The sequence below is a fragment of the Cornus florida genome, unplaced genomic scaffold (genome assembly GCF_030987335.1).
Source record: "Cornus florida cultivar Cherokee Brave unplaced genomic scaffold, ASM3098733v1 CherokeeBrave_3.0.0_Hap2_Chr11, whole genome shotgun sequence".
NCBI lineage: Eukaryota > Viridiplantae > Streptophyta > Magnoliopsida > Cornales > Cornaceae > Cornus > Cornus florida.
The window spans coordinates 130,205,557-130,229,361 of record NW_026775581.1 but is presented as its reverse complement, the minus strand read 5'-3'; the positions used below and the strand labels follow the sequence as shown (position 1 = coordinate 130,229,361).

Sequence of the window (23,805 nt, the reverse complement as noted above, 5' to 3'; positions counted from 1 at the left end):
AAGTTCTCTAAATGATTTTGAATTGAGATTTGTTTTGAAAATATTACTTTGACTTACCAGATCATTACACTCTTGTGAATCTATTTTTATTTTTTTTAATCAGACAGTCTCAATTTGACTAAGTCACCAAGCAAGGTCTTCCCTCTCTCATTATTGAAATTGAATTTTCTCTAATTTTTTTTTTTTTTTTTTTCTCCAAACATCTCCATGGATCTATCTAATAATAAAAACACGTCACAAATTTTCCACTGTATGCACAATCTCATTACACAAATTCACAAAAAGGACACACAGTCTATTTTATATATATATATATATGTATAACTTTGAATACCACATTTTTAGTATATATGAGAATGAACGGTTTCAAATCTTTTTAACCAATGGAGAGCACTTGAGCTCAAAACAGTATGACATGCCGTAAAGTGTCCAAATATTCATCAGTATGCAATTCATCAGCTTGCACCTGCACCCAAATAACACAAGGAGAGTTTAGATTTATATAATTATATGGAAAGTGATCTAAAACATTGGGAAATTTTTGAAGGAAAAAAAAAAAAAAAAAAGGCAAAAAAGTATAAAACCCCCACCCAACTACTAAAAATCAGCATTTTACTTCCCTGAATTACAAAATTGAACAAGTCAATTCCTGGCAGTTCTTTCCAACTCATTTCCGGCAACAAATGGAGCACGTGAGTTTACTTTTTAAACAATTTCATAATTGCCCTTGATGGCTTTTTATACACGTATAATTACTTTTAAAAAAGGAGAAATAATACACATATTTTCTTTAAAACTAATTAGGCCATTAGGTAGTACAATTTACAATATTTTTAAACTCTTTTTTTTTTTTTTAGGAATGCTCATACTACACAGATATGGAGTAATATACAAATACATTATATACGTGTGTATAATAATATTATATTCATTCCTTCTATTTTTTAGTTGTCCAGGTTTGATGTTCGTAGAATTTCTCAAACAAAATAGATTTGTGCGTTTGGGTTTTATGCATTTTTTAACCTAAAATAAACCCGGAAACACTTTACCATCTCTTCCAGGCTCTCTCTTCCATGACGTCCACTTTCAAACCCTAACCGTGTCTTAGATCAGAAAATCAAATCTTCGTTGCTTCAATTATATACACACAACACACACTACAAAAATCAAAACCAATTTCTTCTTCCACGATCGATTATCACAAACCTAATTCCTTCTTCCTAAACACTGTTCAAAAATTCACCCAAGAAAACCCTAGAAATCGTAGTTCAGAGCCCCTAAATCTCAGTCACACTCACAAACCCTAGCATCGCGACTTTTCCTCTTCTCTTCTCTAAGTACTGAAGACCTTTCCTCAGTCACACTCTCGATTTTACACTCCGTGGAATTTCTATCACGAAACATGAGCCCAATCAAGACACCCATCAGTTTCCTTGTTGGGGCTTCTTTGGCGACCGTGAAGTCACCCCTGTTTGGCCGCGAAAAAGAACCCCCATTTCCGCATTTATCGGAAACGGTGGATGAGAAGATTTTTGACTCCCTTCTGGCCTTATTAATCGTTTCCATTGAGGTCTTCTCTCTTTCCCCATTGACAACCTTCTTTCATATCAATAAGAGTCAGAATGGAAGACGGTGTGCCTAGCTAAATATAAGACCTATATTGCACGAGGGTATTGATGGTATTTCTTAATTTTAATTTTATTTGCCTTTTGTTAAATGTTAATTATAATGGGCATTTTTGTAAATGTACAATGACGGTAACAGGAAACGAGCCTGAAAAACTGCAAGGAGGTAAAATTGCACATTTTTTATAGTTGTGATACTGACTTAATGTTAATTTTATTTGCCTTTTGTTAAATGTTAATTATAATGGGCATTTTTGTAAATGTATAATGACGGTAACAGGAAACGAGCCTGAAAAACTGCAAGAAGGTAAAATGCTAATTTTTGATAATTGAAGGGGAATTTTATGCATTTTTGTCAAAAAAAAAAAAAAAAAAAAAAAAAACTGTGTGTGTGTGTGTGTCTTTTTCTTTATGGGGATGGGGCTGGGGAATCAGTATGCTATTACTGGCCACTATAAGCAGCATAAACAGTTACATGATTCATTGTAAAATGATCAGTAAAATTTGTTTCTTCAGGAAAATAAATAATAATTAAAAAAGAAAAAAGAATAGGAAAACAGGAAACGAACCTCATTTATGTAACCTCACTCTCCTTTTGTTCGTCTTGGCCACATTTTTTACTCCACTCTTCTTGTTGGACTTGGTATGACTTCTGATATCCATTAATGAAACGAAAACAAAAAATAGAAAACTGTTTCAGCAATTCGCACAAGCTTTTTCTAACACATATCTTGGCAGTTTTGATAAATTTCCATCTGGTTGCACATTTCTAAACGTGGACACATTATACTATGCATCATATCTTGGCAGATTGTTGTACCGAATAATAATTTATACCAAGGACTCACCCGGAACTCATAGCTGACGATCCCGCTGCATCACTAAGACTAAGTGAAGCAAATTGACTTTGTAAAAGCTCAGAAGAATCAGTCTTGGCACCTTTAGTCTTCCGATTAGCAGTGGAATCTGCTGGCCATTCCATTGGAACCACTAAATTCCTGTAGCAATTGAAAAAATCAAGTCTTTTTAGAAACATATTTTCTAACCGTTGGCCCCTAATTTGTGCTAGTAGTAGACTAAAAATTTCTCTTCCAAAATCCAAATTGCCTATTCATATATAAATAAAGAGCAAGTCTATCCATTAGGGCACTCTAAGCCATTGCATTGAGTGTGCATCCTCCCAGCCTCTCGACATGTGAGTGCCCACATGATAAAAAATTTCTAAACCGTATAGAACAAACATCACAGCAGGCAGGCTGCTGCAACATATGGATGGTTCTGGCAGCACACACACACACGCATACAAAGAGAGAGGTAAAGAGAAGAAAGAAGGGTTAGTTTTGAGTCTCAAGGAGTTTAGATAGCAGCTGTTGTGGTGGCACTGGAATTTTATATTTGCTTTGCGTAGTGATGAAAAAAAAAATTAGAAGAAAATTTGTCATGCTATTGGCTCGTTATATAGAAGATATGGAAAACAGGAAAAGGCAATACGAGAAATTTTCACGAGCAACAGTGAATTAAGCTTGTAGAAGGGATTGAGCAAAAGGGCGTGCAGATGTTGGCAGAGGTTCTATCAATAGTTGTGCCACCGTTGAAATAGTGGAGGTTGTGGCACTACCATTAATTGTTGGACTAAACCCTCGTCAAAAGAAATTTTGAGACAACATCAACATATGCTTCACAAGCAAAGACCTTATAAGATATTACCATACTTCCACCCAACATATCAAATACCAATTATATACCACTCTTACTGTCATTACTATAAGTAATGAAAATGGTTCAAACTTTTAAACCAAAATATGTGGCAGCAAGAAGATATATCAAAAATAAAGAGTACGGTATGCATACCCTTCGACACATTTGCATTTGCAACGATGCATCGTATCCACTGTAAGTTTCCCAAACGAGATGTCAAGACGATTTGCTAGTTCTGGTATCTTAGACAACGGCAAAACATTCAAAACCTTAATAATCTGGATGTACTTCGAATTTTCCCTGAGAATGCATACAGTCCAAATGAGATTTAGCTGCCCATTGACATTGTACTGCTCTAACAGTTGAGAAGAAATCCCATTCATATCCTTGAGAATTCTATTCCCTTGAGGCAGACGCCAACCACTTGAAAGCTTTGTCAAAAGAGAAAGCACTTCCTTACGCGTATTTGGGTTCTTAATTCCGGCCATGGTCCTCAAGAAATCATTACTAAAGCAAACCTACAACCAAAAAGAAAGGTTAGTAGAAAAATAAAATAAAAAATTGAAAGATTATATTCTAATGCTTTTGACCAAAGCATTTCTATTACCAATAAATATTCAAGATGAAAAGATATAGTATCTATTAGAAAGATGGCAAACAAGAACAACATACCTTCCACCTCGCCTCTCTGAACAGTAGGGAATTCATCTTGAGTAAAGTATCTAGTTGGTTAAGCTCAATTAAGGAAGTGGTAATAGCTTGAGCCAAATTTTTCTCTTCATTAGCATTAAAAAAACAACCCCGGTTCTTGGCATTGTCGACTAATTTACTCCAAACAGAGTCGCTGTTAATTAAGGTTGCTCCATTCCCCAATATCCAGAGGCAATACCTACCCAAAGAGCACAAACATCCTGATTAATTTCAGTGAAGAGATGGTTATCACTATGACCTGATATGCAAACTTAATACCTCGCTCGTGTCAGAGCCACATTAGCTCTCTGACGATTGGAGAGGAAACCCACTGATCCACGCGCATTGGATCTGACTGTAGAGATAATTATCACATCCTCCTCACTTCCCTGAAACCCATCAACAGAGCGAACTTTCACAGAGAAGTCACTTTCGGCATCTGCACTGTATGTATTTCCGAGTTTCTCTTGAATTGCGAAAACCTGAGCCTTGTATGGCGATATACAGCCAATACTGACCTTCTGTTTTCTAGCAACATATTCTGTAACACAAAAAAACTCGTCCGAATTTTACAACATTTTTGTCATGATTCAACAAATAAACTAAGCCACCAAAATAGTATGTCTTGATCAAGATTCAACAAGCAAATTGAGTGACTGAAACATCAAATATTAATATTTCCAGTAATGATTCCTTATGTTCACATAGATTTGGATCAGTTGGTGATAGAAAAAACTACCTTTATAGAGGCTTGCAACTATCTCAGCTACCACAGCAACCTCCACCATATTTTTGCTGCTATGTCCACCACCAAATTCCTCTTTTCCATCAATTACATTAATAAAAGAGTAGGAGCCATACATCTTTCCTTGGAGGAAATGCCTTTTATAAGTTCTATTTTTTACATTTGGAGCATCAAAAATTCTTTTATCATAGAACTCCATGTTTGGAAATAAGCTTATTGATGGATGCATCCTATATTGGACATTAAGAAGGTGCCTTGTGTGTCCTAGCGATACTAGCCTCTCGAATAAGCTTCTTCCAAATTCAGCCTCCTCGCAAATCTATCAAAATGAAAATCTTGGGATGTAAATAAACAATAGATTACTAAAATAATAATTGATTAAAATGGTTAGTCCAATGCACGAGGCTCCCACCATTGCACCTCCACACGTGAAGAGGTTGTTTCCGAACTAAAAAAATAATTGATTAATGAACAAAAAGAAGATCGAATTAAAAACCTTGCTTTGAACCATTGCAGGAAGTTGGCGCTCATCGCCAATAAATATAGCATGACGGAGCCCAAGGAGCTGCAAAGGAATAGCTGATTCGCATTCTTTAAGCTGAGCAGCTTCATCAATAACCAACAATTCAAACGGCTTCATTCCTTCAGTATGCAATTTCTCTGAGCTTGAAACAGTGCAGAATATCAGGCATGCATTTTTCAAACAAAATTTTTTAATTCCATAATAACCAGAAATTCCCGGAACACGGACTCTTTTAGAAAGATGTTTGAGCATTCGAAGACACTCCGTCTGATCTGATCTCAACTTCATAAGGTGTTTAACCCTGTATCCTACACCTCCAGTTCCATTGAAGACTTCTCTTAATCCTTCACTTGCAAAAGCAACACTAACCAATAATTTTCTGATAGATTCAAGCAACCCAAGAACTTTAATCATGTTCTTTACTACTGCCAACGAAATAAAAGAAGTTGGCATATGAGTATACAAAGTTGTAATGCAAAATGTCAGCTTTTCTCCGATGTAAATGAATCTCTTCTTGATAAACTCCTCAAATGTCAAAATATGAACAGGCTTATCACTTGCCTCGCTTTTTTCTTTCTTCTTCAAAGAGAGATCAACATTATTATTTTTTTCATCACAACTCAAATGATTATTTCTCTGAGAAGGTGCCTTGCCCTTCTTTTTCTTGTTACTGTTTTCCTTCAAGATTTGAGCTAAAACCTTCTTCAAAACTCTCTTCTTCACCATGTCTTTGGAGTCTTGATCATTGATCTCGCTCTCTTTCTCTGGACTGCTATTTAACTTCTCATTACCAAACAATCCCTCCTGCCCCTCCTCTTCTTTTTCATTGTCATTATCCTTGTCATCTTCCTCTTTTTCTGTTTTCAAATACAAGCTGTACTGCTCTTCAGGATTTTCCAGCAGACATATCATCGATTCTATACTATTTTCCCATCCGGTCAATGGAGCAAAACAACTTGCAAGAAATGAAACGCGGTGATCAAGAAATACATCGAAAAGGTCATCATGATCATCAATCTTCATTCGCTCCCCATTGCCAAATAATACAATATCTCCCAACCCATAAGTATCATACTTAGGTGCTTCCCTTACCAAATTCATAAGCCGTTTAGTTACTCCTAGCACTGCAACATTAGTTGGGGCACATGTCAGAGTTCTACATTTCATCTTTAACAGAGCAGATAACAACGAAGCAACCGTCTTCGTTTTCCCAGTCCCTGGAGGACCCCAAATTAGTTTGACAGAATTCTGGTGATGGCATTCTCTTGTAGCAATGCAACTCACTATAGCAGCCTTTTGAGAATCATCCAGCTTAAAAGAGGAAACAGCACCCCTTGCCTTTGATATAACAGCACTCGTACTTTCTTCAGATTGGCACTGAGCACAGTTTGTCCCAACCTGTAAGAATTAAATACAACACAGCACTGTTGAGCATGTAAATATAGTTGTTGAATTAACCTGAATTTAGTAAGTATAAATAAAAAAAATATAATTAGGAATATAAGAAAGGAATAGAGAAGTGTAATTCAAAAGGGTTGTAACACGAATTAGTATTTGTTGTTCAAATGGATAATCCTAGCAGCATATGCCAGATGCTGCCAAATATGCAACAATTAAGTAAAGAAATAAATTTTTGATTCTTACTGTGGAATTGATTTGCAGCACTTCCCTTATGATGTTCATGTTTCCTCCTTCCAGCTGGTAGTTGAGTGCCTTCCATATACGAATGTTTGTCGTCATGTTTGTAAGATAAACAGCAAAAAGAGTTTCTTTCTTCTTATCCTTTTTTGTTTCTTGATTGAAAATGATGTCATTCGATGAGAGGATTGAAAATTTCACAGAATAATCATCCCCCGACTTTTTTTCTAGAATTAAAGCAACAAGATAGGGACGTTTAGGCCTGTTCAAATCATCAATGCATTTCGGACTCACTTCTGTCAAGGCAATGAGATCTCCCACCTGAGGCTCATACATTCCTTTATCATTCTCAATCTCCCTCGTTCTCCTCAAAACTATATTGTAATACAAGTCTTTGGGAGGCTTATAACCTTTAGATATTTCAACGGCCAAAATTTTACAGGTAAGTGCATGAGACACTGTTGTCATGCTCGAGAACAAATCGGCATGTGTTTCCTCAATAAGAGGATAGATGAATGAATCCATGTAATCACCTATCGAAGCAAAAGTCTTCGGGATTTCCTTTACCTGTCAAAATTCCATATTTAATGTCATGAATTAATATACACAATCGCCATAGAATATCACTAACATGTTTTGACTATGTAGGTTCTTAATTTTTACTTTTTTTGGAGGAGGTCTAACTTCAATGTCCTACCAAATTGTCTCATGCCATTTTTTTTTTTTATGGACCTGTCTCTCACGCCCTATTAGTAAAGAGAGTAAATGAATATACAATTTACATGTACAATTTATACACGACCATCAAATGTAAAGATGTTAGTGTACAAAAAAACAGGGTTTGAGACAGGTAATGCAATCTGTGGGCGGTTCATTTTCACGAATTAGAGACATAATTTATGCATCTGTTTTCGATGTCTGAATCAAAGATCAAGACGACCATCAAAATTTCTAAAGCTTAGTTCAATTAAGGAGATATCAGAAAGAACAAATGGTAACTGTAGATACTTAGAAAAAGGTAAATATACATGTGACATTTATATGTGTGTGTGAGTGTTCAAACAATGCTCTGTATAACAAATTAAATAAGGTATAAGAGCAGTGAGACTTATAAGGGAAATTGATTGAGGCTCAAACCTTTGTCTTGTAAAGATCTTTGTTCAGCACATCAGCAATAGACCAAGAGAAAACATAATCTATCAAGCTCATGATCTCTCCTTCCCAAAACTATTAAGTCTGTCAAAACCCACTTTCAGTCTTATGCAGTAGTATTTGTATACCCCAAAACACACAGATATAGACACACACACACATATATATATATGAAGAGAGAGAGATCGCTTACCAGGGAAGTAAAGTAATCAGATTGAGGAAGAAAAGAAAAGCAACAACGCTGTTCTGCTACAATTGCATGCCCATTTTGAAAGAAAGCTATATACCAATTAATTTTCCTTTTTTTGATTCCAAAGCTCCAACGATTCCCCAAAGGTCGTCAAAAAGAAATTCCGTACGAATAAGTGAATAATGAAGTGTGTAGATGGATAGATAGAAAGAAAGACGAGGTTGACGACAAGTCAACAAAATTAAAGCATTGCCTTTCCCATGTACTCCGATATAAATGTGTGTATGTGTGTGTGTATTATATATATAGCGAGTGAGAAAGGGATTTTGAAGAACAACTAAACAAAGTTGTTGGGAGCAGAAAGTTAAAGGAAACAGAGAGTCTTCTTTGAAAAGAAGAATACTAAGCGATATTTAACGTAATATTGTATTTGTAGGGACCAATTAAAGGGAGGGGAGGAATTGAGTGACTGACATTTGGTTTTCTTGTTTGGAAATTAAGGAAATGGAGAGGAAGCAGCGTCCTATTTTCCATCCTCCTCCTCTTCTAAAGCCTATAGGGCGGAAACGGTAACTGCACTGCTGAGACCATCCTTTCTTTCCCTCGTTTGGATGGAGGAAATATTAGAGAAAATAGTCATTAGCGAGCTCATTCTGAATTGAGATTTGTATTTAAATAAGGGTCAAGTCCATAAAACACCTTACAATGCATATCACACCTCACCTGCAAAGAAAATATCCTTAAAATTTTAATTTGGTGCAAATAAGTCCTTCCGAAAAATTTAAACATTAAATTGACTAAATTACTCTACTGAATCATTTTATAAAATATATACAAATAAATAATTTTATAAAATGACCAAAAATGACACTATTGGAGGACCTCACGTACAAAATATACTCCTAAAATTTCAATATTGTGCAAATAGGTCCGACAAATTTAAACTATAATAACTAATTAAAATTCGATTCAACTTCTTATTTTTTACATATTTTTTATACTTTTAAGAAATAATTAAAATTTATAAAATGACAAAAAGTCTAATTGTAAATAATTGTTTTTAAAATGAAAGCAAGACTTAAAAATGATATTCCCATTAAAGATGAAAATAAAATAAAATAAAATGGAAAATTAAAGATATTGAATACCTGAAAGTAATTTTATCAAACTTCGTTTGAAATGAGTGTTTATGGATTTTTAAGCTTTATTTTTTATGCTCACACGCCAACCGGATCACGAAGGTCCACCACCATCACTACCAAGCCCCAAACTGCCAAACACCGCTTTTTAAATGAAAGGCCTAGTTGGCCGTTTGTTGGGCCCACTAGTGGGCTAGCCCATCATCACATACATAATACGTTGTAAATTATGCTAATAATATTAAATCCAAGGTTTTTTTTTTTTTTTCGACAAATAATATTCAAATATTATGTCTCGACTTAAAATCTCAACCATTGTTTAATTTGAACTCTCAGTTGTTGAGATACACTAGCCGATAAATCTGCTGCCATTTATATAGTTATTAAGAAAATTGGATAAAACAATTTAATAGTTGTTTCAATTGTTTACTACTCTGAATAGTAGTTAAATAGTGATTTTTTAATCGATTTTAAAAGGATTTGAATTTTAAAAATAATTATGTTATCTTCATTTTGGACTTCATATGACGTCTGATATCCATTAATGAAATGAAAACAAAAAATAGAAAACACTGTTTCAGCAATTCGCACATGCATTCTAACCATATTAAGCATGTGCCCTTATTGACGAGAGAAAAAGGTAAAAGAAGAAAAGAAAATGAATTCCCTGCTTAAGTTTTCTAGGGTAAAATGTAATACACCCCCTTGAACTATTGGAATTTTGCAAGACACCTCTACACTACACAAAAAAAATTAAAAAATATAAAAAAAAAACAACACCCACCTTGAACTATGAATTTGTTACATTGTTACATTTAACCCCACCACGTCAGCTTCTGATGCCGGAAAAAATTAAAAGGCTAGTTTACCCTCTTATTAGAAATGGCGTAGATTCAAACTTGGTACATTTAATTTGTTGATGTAAAAAGTGAAATCTCAAGAACTAATTAAATTGTGACAGCACAAGGAGACATAAAGCAATACCCTTGTTATCAAGGCAAAACTACCAAATCCCTAACACGATCTCTTTCTCTATGGCTCAACCTACGACCTTCTCTCTAGAAACTCAAATAATTCATACATACACACATCAAACCCACAAACCAACTGCCACCACCACCATTGCCGCCACCTCACACATATACACACACAAACACGGGCATGTATATTCTATTCTTCAACCCGACGCCTCTCCTCCTACGTATCACCGCCAGTGTACATTTTCGTGCTCGATAGTCATGATCAAGGTAAGAGTTTGTGAAATCGGTCAATCCGAAAAATAAAAAATTTGCTATACAAACAAATCAAAGAAATATTCCCTTTCTTTGATTCCTTCAAATCATAAGAAATCATAGTCTTGGCCCCAAAATCACTTCAATTCAGTACTCGAGAAAATCACGGAGAAAATATATACAGTGGAAGAGAAGAGGTTAGACAGAGATTCAAAAGAAAGTGCATGTGGAGAAGAAGAAGAAAGAAGAAGAAAGATAACAGAATCGCACGGGGGTGTCAATTTGGCAAGAGCCCTCACCAATTCCACTTCAGAAAGATGAGTGAACCGAGCTACACGCAATCCAATCCCTCAAGGTGGGTTCAAAATCAAAACTATAAACCTCATAGGGGTCCTCTGAAGTAGGTCTCTTAAAAATATATATATACGATAGTGTTTCAAACTGAAACTTTCAGTTGCCCAATCTTGAAGCTCAATCTCAATCCACAATAAAATAGCATCATTGTTGCTGAATCTGATGCCGTCATCTGCCATTGTTACTCGAACACTGAAAATTAACAATCTGTATTTGAATAATTACGCAAGCTATCAAGTATATATATAGCCAGTAAGGAAGAAATAGAGGATGATTTGGGCAAGTTTGTTTTTTTTTTTCTTTTCTTTTTCTATTTATCAGAAATCATTCTTGTGAAGAAGATGAACAGTATTTTTTATTTATGTGTGTGTGTGTGTGTGTGTGTGTGTGTGTGTGTAGGGGGAGGGGGGGTTTATATAGATAGAAAGGTATAAGTGTTTGGGTGTAATGATAACAATAAGGGCTAATTGAGTCTTTTCATACTTATAAGGGCATTATGGTCATTAATTTATTTATTGCCTGAGAATCAACCAGAATGTGGTCGATGGGGCAATCTGTAACAAAAATGTATAATTTATGAAGTTTTTTGCAACTTTTGTAGTTTCAGGGGGTTTGTTGCTAATTGGTCAATAGTTTAGGGTTTTTTTTTGCATTTTACCCAATTTTCTAAGCAAACACCAACAAGTTCAGAAAGGAAAAAAAAAAATAATATCCCAAAAAAAAAAAACGATACATTTAAATATTTTCTCTCTCTTGCATCAAAAAGGCCTAGTTTCTTTCCCAGTTCATAGCATTAAAACCATGCATCATATCTTGTCAGTTTTAATAAATTTCCATCTGGTTACACAGTTCTAAATGTGGACATATTTTACTGTTGCGTCATATCATGGCAAATTAATGCACCGAATAATAATTTATACCAAGTACTCACTTATATAACTCATAGCTGATGATCCCGCTGTATCACTAAGACTAAGTGAAGCAAATTGAATTTGTAAAAGCTCTAAAGAATCAGTCTTGGCACGGGGAGTCTTCCAATTAGCAGTGGAATCATCCAGCCATGTCATTGGAACCACTAAATTCCTGTAGCAATTGAAAAAATCAAGTCGTTTTAGAAGCATATTTTCTAACAGTTGGCCCAAATTTGTGCAAGTAAATAGATTAAAATTTTCTCTTCCAAAATCCAAATTGCCTATGAATGTAAAAAAAATAAAGAGCACATGAGGGCACTGTAAGCCATTGCATCGAATGTTCATCCTCCCAGCCTCTCCACATGTAAGAGTGCCCTTATGATAGAATTTTTCTAAACCATATAGAACAAACATCACAGCAGGCAAGCTGCTGCAGCATATGGAAGGTTCTTGCAGCACACATACGCATACAAAGAGAGAGAGGAAAGCTAAAGGGGAGTCTCGAGGAGTTTAGAAAGGCAGCTGTGGTGGTGGCACTGGAATAGTGATAATGTGAGACGATGAGTTTGATAGTTATGGGGTGTCAACAATTGGATGGGTCTAATACTACTAGAAGTTAAATAAGGATCTTTTATAATTTATAATTACAAGTATATCCATATAACTACAAAAGCATTTTATATTTGCTTTGCGTAGTGAAGAAAAAAAATATATAGAAGAGCATTTTTCATGCTATTGCCTTGTTACATAGAAGATAAGGAAATCAGGAAAAGGCAAGACGTGAAATTTTCACGGGCGGCAATGAATTAAGCTTGGAGAAAAGATTCAGCAAAAGGCCGTAAAGATGGTGGCAGTGGTTCTATCAATAGTTGAGGAATAGGAATGGTAATGTGGAGGTTGTGGCACTACAATTGTTGGACTAAACTCTCATCAAAAGAAATGTTGTGACAAATGTTGTCAGGAGCTTATTTGTTATTACTTATATAATGTTGGGGCTTATATATAATTTCTGAAACTTCTTATTATAAATAGAATGTGGTGGAAGGATGAAAGTATTCTTTCATTCTCTCTCTTTCCCCATCTTTTTCTCTCATCCGCTGTCTTCTCTTTTTCTACGTCTTCTTTATCACTTACTCTTGATATGATTATATCTTAAAGTCAACAACAACATCAACAAATGCCACACAAGTAAGGAAACAAGTGCACCTTATACTACCATATTTCCACCCAACAAATGCCATACTTACTGTCGTTACTATAAGTCATGAAAATGGTTCAAAATTAAAAAGGAATAAGATTTATCCTAATCAAAATTTTAAACCAAAATAAGTGGCAAGAAGAAGATATATCCAAAATAAAGAGTACGGTACGCATACCCTTCAACACGCTTGTATTTGCAACGACGCATAGTAGCCACTGTAAGATTCCTGAACGAGATGTCAAGATGCTTTGCTAGTTCTGGTATCTTAGACAATGGCGAAACATCCAAAACCTTAATAGCCTGGACGCATTTTGAATTTTCCCAAAGAATACATACAGTCCAAATGAGATATAGCCGCCCAATGACATAGTACTGCTCTAACAGTTGAGAAGAAATCCCATTCATATCCTTAAGAATTCTATCCCCTTGAGGCAGACGCCAACCACTTGAAAGCTTTGTCAAAAGAGAAAGCACTTCCTTATGGATATCTGTGTTCTTAATTGTGGCCATGGTCCTCAAGAAATCATTACTAAAGCAAACCTACAGCAAAAAAGAAAGGTTATTAGAATATATATATATATATATTGAACCACTCGAACATTTAAAATTAAATTCTAGTGCCTTTGACCAAAGTATTTCTATTACAATTAAATATTCGAGATGGAAAGATAGAGTATCTATTAGAAAGATGACAAATAAAGACAGCATAGCTTCCACCTCGCCTCTCTGAACAGTGGGGAATTCATGTTGAGTAAAGTATCCAGTTGGTTAAGCTCAATTAAGGCAGTGGTAATAGCTTGAACCAGATTGTTCTCTTCAGTAACATTAAAAAAAACAACCCCGATCCTTGGCATCCATGACTAACTCCAAACAGAGCCACTGTTAATTAAGGTCGCTTCATTCCCCAATATCCAGAGGCAATACCTACACAAAGGATGCAAATATCCCAATTAAATTTTAGTGTAGAGATAATTATCACTATGTTCTGACATGCAAATTAATACCTCTCTCGTGTCAGAGCTACATTTGCTCTCTGACGATTGGAAAGGAAACCCACTGATCCACTGGCATTGGATCTGACTGTTGAGATAATTATCACATCCTCTTCACTACCCTGAAACCCATCAATGGAGCAAACATTCACAGAAAAGCCACTTTCTGCATTTTTACTGTGTATCTTCCCCAGTTTTTCCTAAATTTCGAAAGCCTGAGCCTTGTATGGCGATATACAACCAATACTGACCTTCTGTTTTCTAGCAACAGATTCTGTAACACAAAAAAACTAGTCAGAATTTCACTACTTCTTCATAATGACACAAACAAACTAAGCCACCAAAATAGTATGTATAGATCAAGATTCAACAAGTTAATTGAGTGACTAAAACATTATATATAATTTTTCCAAAAATGATTCCTTGTGTTAACATAGATTTGGATTCGTTGGTGATAGAATAAAAACTACTTTTATAGAGGCTTGCAACTATCTCAGCTACCACAACAACCTCCACCATATTTTTCCTGCTATGCCCACCAAAGTCCTCTTTTCCATCGGTTACATTTATAAAAGAGTAGGAGCCATACATCTTTCCTTGGAGAAAATGCCTTTCATAGGTTCTTTTTTTTTTACCTTTAGAGCATCAAAAATTCTTTTATCATAGAACTCCATGTTCGGAAATAAGCTTATTGATGGATGCATCCTATGCTGGACGTTAAGAAGGTGCCTTGGGTGTCCTAGTGATACCAACCTCTCAAATAAGCTTCTTCCAAATTCAGCCTTCTTGCAAATCTATCAATGAAAATATTAATTGATTACTACAATAATAATTGATTAAAAGGGCTAGCTCAGTGCACGGGCCTCTCACCATTGTGAGATCTGGAGAGGGTAAGCTGTGTCCAGTGGCTGAGCCATTGTAGGACCAGTGGGGGCAACTGGATTTTTCAGTTATTTTCATTTATTATGCAAAAATTTTAATAATTATAATTGTGCCCCCCAATGAACCCCTAAAAAAATTCACAAAAGAAAAAATTCCAAATTTCAAAAAGAACCCTTCTTCTAGCTCACTGGTCCATAAGTTTTTCAAAATTCAAAAAACATCCATGTCTTTTCTCATCCACTGGGTACAACAAAATATTTAAGAACCAAAATTCAGAAAAGACCCCTGCTTAGCTATTTATTATTTTGTATCAAAATTCATTATCATATAATTGTTAATGGTTGCCCCCTCTAAAGTAAATTTCTGGCTCCGCCACTAATGATGTATGCAGCCTTCTTTCCGCATGTGAAGAGGCTATTTCCTAACTACAATAATAATTTATTAATGAACAAATTGAAGATTGAATTAAAAACCTCGCTTTGAACCATTGCAGGAAGTTGGTGCTCATCACCAATAAGAAAAGCATGGCGGAGACCACAGAGCTGCAAAGGAATAGTCGATTCACATTCTTTAAGCTGAGCAGCTTCATCAATAACCAACAATTCAAGCGGATTCATTCCTTCAGTATTCAATTTTGCTGAGCTTGAAACAGTGCAGAACAACAGGCATGCATTTTGCAAGCAAAAATTTCGAATATGATAATTAGAAAAAACAAAAAAATCGGAATAGTAACTGTTTTAGAAAGATTTTTGAGTATTTGAAGGCACTCTGTCCGGTCCAATCTCAACTGCTTAAGGTGTTTAACCCTGTATCCTACATCTTCAGTTCCATTGAAGACTTTTCTTAATCCCTCACTTGCAAAAGCAAAACTATCCAATATTTTTCTGATAGATTCAAGCAAACCAAGAACTTTAATCATGTTCTTTACTACTTCCAGCGAAATAAAAGATGTTAGCATATGAGTATACAAAGTTGTAATACAAAATGTCAGCCTTTCTCCGATGTATATGAATCTCTTCTTGATAAACTCCTCAAATGTTATAATATCAACAGATTTACCACTTGCCTCACTTTTTTTCTTTCTTCTTCGGAGTAAGATCACCATTATTATCTTTTTCATCACATCTCGAACGATTATTTGTCTGAGAAGGTGGCTTGTCCTATTTTTTCTTGTTCTTGTTTTCCTTCAAGATTTGAGCTAAAACCTTATTTAAAATTCTCTTCTTCACCATGCCTCTGAAGTCTTGATCATATTTCTTGTCCTCTTTCTCTGGACTGCTATTTAACTTCCCATTACCACCAAACAATCCCTCCTGCCCCTCCTCTTCTTTGTCATCATCATTATTCTTGTCCTCTTTCACTTTTTCCTCTGTCAAATACAAATGGTATTGCTCTTCAGGATTTTCCAGTAGACGTATCATTGATTCTATACTACCTTTCCATCCGGAAAATGGAGCACGACAACTTTCAAGAAGTGAAACACGATTATCAAGAAATACATTGAAAAGGTCCTCATGATCACCAATCTTCATTCGCTTCCTATAGCCAAATAATACTATATCTCCCAGCCCATAAGTATCATATTCAAGTGAAGCCCTTACCAAATTCATAAGCCGTTTAGTAACTCCTAACAATGCAATATTAGTTGGGGCACATGTTAGTGTTCTGCATTTCATCCTCAACAGAGCACATAACAAGGAAGCAACCGTTTTCGTTTTCCTAGTCCCTGGAGGACCCCAAATTAGTTTGACAGAATTATGGTGACAGCATTCTCTTGTAGTAATGCAACTCACTATAGCAGCCTTTTGGGAATCATCCAGCTCAAAAGAGGAAACGGCATCCCTTACATTTGATATAGCAGTACTCGTACTTTCTTCTGATTGGCGCTGAATACAATTTGTCCCAACCTGTAAGAATTAAATATGAAATAGCACAGTTGCACATGTAAATATATTTGTTTAATTAACCTGAATTTAGTATTATAAAAAATAAAAATAAAAAAATGAAAATTAGGAATACAAGAAAGGAGCAAAAAAAGTTTAATTCAAAAGGGATGTAACATGAAATAGAATTTGTTATATACATGGAAAATCCTAGCAGCATATGTGAGGATACAATAAGTGACATGGGCCGGTTATAGTCTGCGGACGTGGCATCAGGGCAAACAATTGAAATACAGCCCATACAAGAGCACCACAGAATGGGCAGAGCTCGGAGGATCCACCGAAGAAGACCAAGCTTATTAGAAAGAAGGCCCAAAACTGACAGTCCAGCAGCATTTGTAATTGCCTATAAAAGGGCAGTGAAGAGAGTAAAAGAGGGGGAGATTTACTTTTAATTGAAAATGTAATGAGACTCTGTTAAAATAGAGAGAAAATTCTTTGTATCTTCAATTGGCGCTATCTGTGGGAAACGTTGGAGGTTGATTCTTGTTTGATGAACGTCATGTTGATTCAGACTGATTGGTGACGACGAAGCTTGATTTCTAAAAGTTTAATCAGGTCTAAGAGATTGCGGTTGGCTCTTGAGAAGTTCTTGATTCTTGATTGATTATGAGAAATTGGCGTTAGGTTTACGCAGCTGTGATTCACTCTATCGCGGCTCGATCCAGCAAGCTCAGACGCCGGAAAAGCTCTGATCTATCGAAGGGAGAACATAACTCGTAAAATTTGAGTCTAGATCTGATGAGATTCACGTCAGCGAGACTCACATGTAACTTAGAATTTGTGATTCATGCCTTTGCTCCGTTCTGGAATGATGACTGGGGGTGAGAACTCCAATACGGTAGAGAATGTCCAGCAGATGAAACTTGATGAGTTGATGAACATGATCGAAGCTCTCAGGAGAGAGAATGCAGATCTAAGGACTGAAATGCAGCGTCAAGAAGTTCCGGTGATTCCGCGACTGCTCCCGGCAGGAGAAGAAGTTATACGTACAGATGCGGCACATCACAGTGAGGAGGTAGGGAACAATCAGACAGATCTTCATCGCGAGGAGGTCCGGCCAAACGATTTGCCGCCAAATCTTCGTCGTGTTGATGATTGTGAAAGATCAACTCACGTGGATCCGCGGCGTGAACAGATCAGGCGAAACGAAGCCATGACTTTCCATCCACATTAAGAAACGCTCAGCCGAGGAGAAGCAGTGGAGTTTGATCGCCACAAAGCTATACCGCCGTAGCACAAAGAGTTTATTGAGGAAAGATCATTCGATCCGACTTATCGGCCTTCCATGGCGACGTTCGACTACCGCAGCTCAGAAAGGAGATCTATAAATCAGAGAGCAATCGCTGGGTTCCAGAGGGAAAATGAAGCCCTCCGTTCAGCAGCTCGAACGGTTGATTCGCCGTTCACCGATGAAATTCTGAATGCTCCGAGTCCGAGGAAATTTTTCATGCCCGTTTTCATTCTGCTCGACGGAACGACCGATTCAATTGATCATGTATATCACATCCAGTTGAAAATGGCTCTGAACACTGAGAATGATTCCTTAATGTGCAAGTGCTTCCCTACAAGTCTAGCTGGACCAGTGCTCAATTGGTTCAAGAACCTGCTGAGGGGCTCAGTGGATAGTTTCCGAAACTTGTGTGATCTGTTCATAAGCCAATATTATGGAAATAAACGTCTAGCAAAGGACATTTCGAGCCTATTCACAATGAAGCAGCATGAGGATAAGCGTCTCCAAGCTTTCCTAACCAGGTTTAACCTTACTAAGAGTATGGTGATTGAATGTCATCCTTCTACGGCGGTTCAAGCGTTTATATTGGCCATGACTCGTGACATTCCATTCCACACAAGCTTGGTAGTGAATACGGCGAAGACTATGGATGAACTTAATGAAAGAGCTGATGGATTTGTACGCTTGGAAGAAGAAGAGGCAGCTAACGCTCGGAAGACATCCGTCATATCAACAGACGAGAAAACCAAAGCAAAGATCAGACAAAAGCAGGTTCAGCCACAGCGTCAGGCCTCGTGGAAATCTGAGAAGAGGCCCGGGGAGGAAGAGCTGGTTATTCCATTGAAAGTCACCTTAATAAGGCTGTACCAAAAAAATAAAGATAAGTTCCGATCTCCTTTACCAATCAGACAACCCCTCGAACAGAGGGATCAGTTTAAGCATTGTGCATTTCATTCTGACTTTGGCCATCAGACTAATGAATGCAGGAACTTAAGGAGACAGGTAGAGATGCTGATAGCCAGAGGGGAGTTCGGAAGTTATATTCAAGGCCCGGCGGTGGAACAGAACCGACCGATGGAGCACGTGAAGAGGAATTAGAAGTCGAACTCTCACAATACGCAACCAGTTCGAATAATCAATACAATTCACGGTCGGCCTGAGCCTACTGAGGAGTCAGATGAACTGCTTCGAACACGCCTTCGCCAGGCACGAATGAAGAGGAGGATAGGCAGTGTAAATACTCTGCACCAACAGAGCGCATCAACACAGATCAAGTTTGACAGAACAGATCTATTGCGTGTTCAGATCCCTCATGAGGACCCGTTGGTCGTCAGTTTGACAGTGGCCAAATGTTTGGTACGCAGAGTTCTGATTGATCCTGAAAGTTGTGCGAACGTCATGCTGAGGGACACATTTGATCGGCTCGAGATCAAGCCGGATCGGCTCAAGCCCACTAGGAATCCTTTGTTAGGATTTGATGGAAAATGAGTGGATCCCATTGGTACGGTGGAGGTAGCAGTACATGCTGCAGAAAGGGTTTTGATGGAGACCTTTGTAGTTGTCGAGATTCATCCCTCTTACAACCTTTTGATGGGCAGAGTATGGATCCACAGAGTTCAAGGTGTTCCTTCCACTTTGCATCAAGTAATGAGATGCCTGGGGCCAGACGGAGCCAAGGTGATTGACATTCATTGGGACCAGGTTGCAGCTAAGGAATGTTATTCAGTAACGCTGAAGTATGCTGGAAAAGGGAAAGCACCAATTGTAAAACCCCTAATTTTAAAAGGATAGTCTCGGCATTTTATTTATTATTTTATTGTATTTTTGGGTGATTATTTGGTTTAATTGTTTTATTTATTATTTGATTTAATTTGTTTTAACTATGTGACATGTGTTTAACTTGAATTAAGTAAATTATCTTTTATTATTTAATTGGAATTATTTGTTTAAGTGTATTTAATTATTTAATTGAATTTTAATTATGTTATTTTAAGTAAATGGAGTTTAAATTATTTAATTGATTTAACTATTGACTATTCTTAAGTTACAGTTAACTTTGGTTTGCAATTCACGTATAGGTAAGCCGCAGTATGGTAACATAGATAGTTTCATGGGCCGACTAGGATTAGAATTAGGGCTCTGTCTCTAATTAAACAAGGATTAGGATTTAGGATTTTTACGCCTATATATATATAGTTATAATCTGTATTAAAGGTTGGAAAAACCCTACTCACGTAACATAGATACAGAGAGTTACAGAGTAAGGCTTTAAGAAAGCAGAGCAAGGTTGTGAGGTTTCCAACCGAGGCTTCAAGATTAGGCTTAGGAGAAGGGAGGAACAGAAGTTACAGGAGGCTAGACAATATTGCAGTGGTCGTCGGAAAGCTTAGAACAATGGCGAAAAGGTTTTGTTTACAAAACTGTACAGGCAAGTCCTTCTCTTCCTCCTTCTCCCTGGCTTGTGTTCTGTGCACCTAGACAATCTCTAGGGTTTAATGTGATCCCCCTCAATTCTAGAGCCACGAGTGATCAAGTTCGAGCACAGAATACAAGGGATATCAAACAATTAATATTTAAACAAGCATTTGAATACAAAAAGAATAATAAAGAATAAATAAATAATAAGCTGAAGGAAACTAAATAATAAATCCCTATTTTAAAATCCTCAAATAAATAATAATTAAAAATCCAATAATAAAATCCTCCAATCTTCTGATACTAGTAATTAATTAAACTACAACTCGGGAATCCATCCTGTGGACCCCTAATAATATTCTAATTGAAATAACTGAACCGAAATAAAAATAATAAGTAACTAATGAAGATGAGTCCTACGTAGAGTCGGAAGAGTGAATGACTATCTCTGCTCGGCATGAACAATCTCTAAGACTGGAACTGACGAACACCTGAAAAATAATGGTGGGTCAGGCCCACAAACAAGTTCTAATCTACTACATCCCAAACAGAGACCCGATACACGTATACATCCTAATTAATTCAACAATAACTAAATAGTCCATATGTAGATACATACACACTAAAGGAACCTCACTAGACTATAGAGTTGTCTCAACCTGAATAGTAGGCAGCATGCAAAACACACATATAGTGGACATGAGTATCTAGACCTACCAAGGTACACAACTACGCTATATCTAGCTACACATCCCTGGCAATTTACGCACCTTAACCACTGATCCTGAGACTCAAGCTCATATCATGGTGTATAATTATATATTTAAAATCCGTCCTATCTAACCATCAAAAATAAACTATCCAATTATTATTTTAATAATATGTCATCCAACTATTCCGTTGACCTGACACGAATAAGTAGGACTTAACACTATGGTTAATCCGTTCTCTTATTAAAAATAGGTATGACTTAACTTTTAAATTAATCCGTCCCTAATATGCCCCCATCCCATAATGGTGCATTAATCCACATCATAACCAAAGAGAAGTTTCCAATCCAAAGATAATATAAATAATATTTACATATAAACATTATATTAATCATATATACATTCTTTGCATTTACTTGAGCAAAAATATCAATTCTAAGTATCATGCATTTAATTTTTCATTACACGAAATTAAAATGCATCTCAACTAAATTGTACATCTCCATATTTTGATTAAATTAATTTAAATCTAAGCAATAGATTAAAATAATTTAATCCAGCAATATCTAATTAATTTATTCTTTCGAAATTAATTAAATGCCATCCTTAGCATGTAAACTTATATCATGCATACCAATTTAAATTAAATAAATATTTAATTCAAATCCATTAATCAAAACTAACAAATATTAATTTAATATTCTAACATTAAATAGATTACTATTAAAAATATTTAATGCAAAAACTATTTAATCAAAACAAAATAAATTAATCATAATACCAATCATTATACTAATCATTATATCCATAATAGTACCAATCATTATATCATGGCATTATCTAACAATCTATTTTTTTTTTTTTAAAGGAATTGTCAAGACTTTCTCAATCGGCGTGCCTAATTCATGAAAGAACAAATTCCAGTTTACGAATTGCTACAAACCCAGTTTCATGCCACTTTTTAGCTGGCCTCGTTTGGCGTGCATAGCTTGTAAAAAATACTAATTTTGACTTTACTTACATGCATATAACTGATGCATGGAAAAATAAAATAAAATTAAAACCAAATTTAATTCATGCTAACATAAGTCATGTAAAAAATATATATATAAAATAAATTAAATTAAACCCAAGGCCACCAACAATGTAGGCAAAAGAAAACAAATAATTAAAACCTATGAACTGAAATTTCAACATAAATCTATGTAATTAGATCCAATTAATTTATTTAAAGAACCTAGAATTAATCTAGCATGCATAGGGTATGAATCAAAGGAGAAGAGAAGAATTAAAACTTGCCTTTAGGGATTTGATAAAAACCCTAGCCTCCTTCTTCCTTTTTCTCTTCCTTCCTCTTCCTTCTTTCTCTCTCTAAAATATAGTACGTGATATATTTTCTAACCTCTTTCACAACTCTATAGTTATATATTTATAGGACACTAAAATAACCCTAATCCTTTTCCCATTCCAAGACAAACTAAAATGAAATAAAAATAAAATAAAATAAAATTTAAATACTAAAAAGGTAACTAAATATATGTTACGTATAATCTATGTGTACCCCTTTTTATATATAATATATAAATATATATCAGATTATTATTAAAGGGACTTTCTTTACATATATATATTTATTTATTTATTTATTAAATATACATATATATGGGTAATCATCCGTACCCATTAAACCCCTTATCCAAGTAGTCCATGGAGCCCAATTGATTGGTCAATTACTACTATCCATATCCAATTCCTTAAAAATATATAAATAAAATAAATAAAATAAAAATAAAAATAAAACAATTAAATTCCTAAATAAATACACATCATCACTGTAATACCCCTAATTTTAAAAAGAATATTCCTGGTATTTAATGGTATTTAATTTATTATTTAAGTGCATTTTATTTGATAATGTGTCATTATTTTTTTATTAGGTGCTTAATTGTTTTCTTTTGTGGTGATTTAATTTATTTCTTTTGTGGTGATTTAATTTATTTAAATGATATTTATTTTTAGTTATTTGATTTGAATTACTTGTTAGTATTTTAATTATTTAATTGGCATTAATGGTTTAAGTGTAATTGGTTTAATTATTCTATGTGTGTCTTATTTTATGTGTGTCTTATTTTGTTTAATTGGGTTTACTAATTATTATTTTGTTCAATTAGATTATTTGTTAAGTATTTAATGGTGAATAGGGTAATTAGGTAAATACATCTAACTAGGGTTTTAATTACAGTATAAATTAGGGTTTTATATTATAGCCGTCGTAGGTTTCTACGTTAATTGGATGGGCCGGTTAGGATTGTGAGTTGGACTTAAATGAATCTAGGGTTTAGGAAAACTCTATAAGTATAAGGTAGACGTCTGTGTAGGGTTTTTTTTTAAACAAAGTACACGTTTTGTGGAAGTGGAGAAGGAAAAACGCAGTTTTTCACATTCTGCCAAGGTTTGATCAAAGCTCCGATTCCGCTTCGTCCGTGGTCCGATCGAGCTGAATTTTGGAGGAGAGGTTCAAGACTTAGTGA

General features: G+C 35.4%; 1 protein-coding gene and 1 pseudogene across 1 annotated transcript; both read right to left on the bottom strand.

Moving 5' to 3' along the window:
- Positions 1-241: 241 nt before the first annotated feature.
- Positions 242-8,639, bottom strand: LOC132285324 (helicase SEN1-like). Its single transcript, XM_059787492.1, has 11 exons — positions 8,265-8,639; positions 8,057-8,155; positions 6,926-7,486; positions 5,255-6,679; positions 4,753-5,077; positions 4,293-4,554; positions 3,996-4,212; positions 3,477-3,841; positions 2,474-2,623; positions 2,195-2,277; positions 242-466 (listed from the first exon to the last, which is right to left on the bottom strand). Exons 2-10 carry the CDS (start codon positions 8,126-8,128, stop codon positions 2,196-2,198), a joined length of 3,459 nt encoding a protein of 1,152 aa, XP_059643475.1. The 5' UTR covers positions 8,129-8,155; positions 8,265-8,639; the 3' UTR covers positions 242-466; position 2,195.
- Positions 8,640-13,958: 5,319 nt separating this feature from the next.
- Positions 13,959-17,419, bottom strand: LOC132282133 (helicase SEN1-like; annotated as a pseudogene).
- Positions 17,420-23,805: the final 6,386 nt, after the last annotated feature.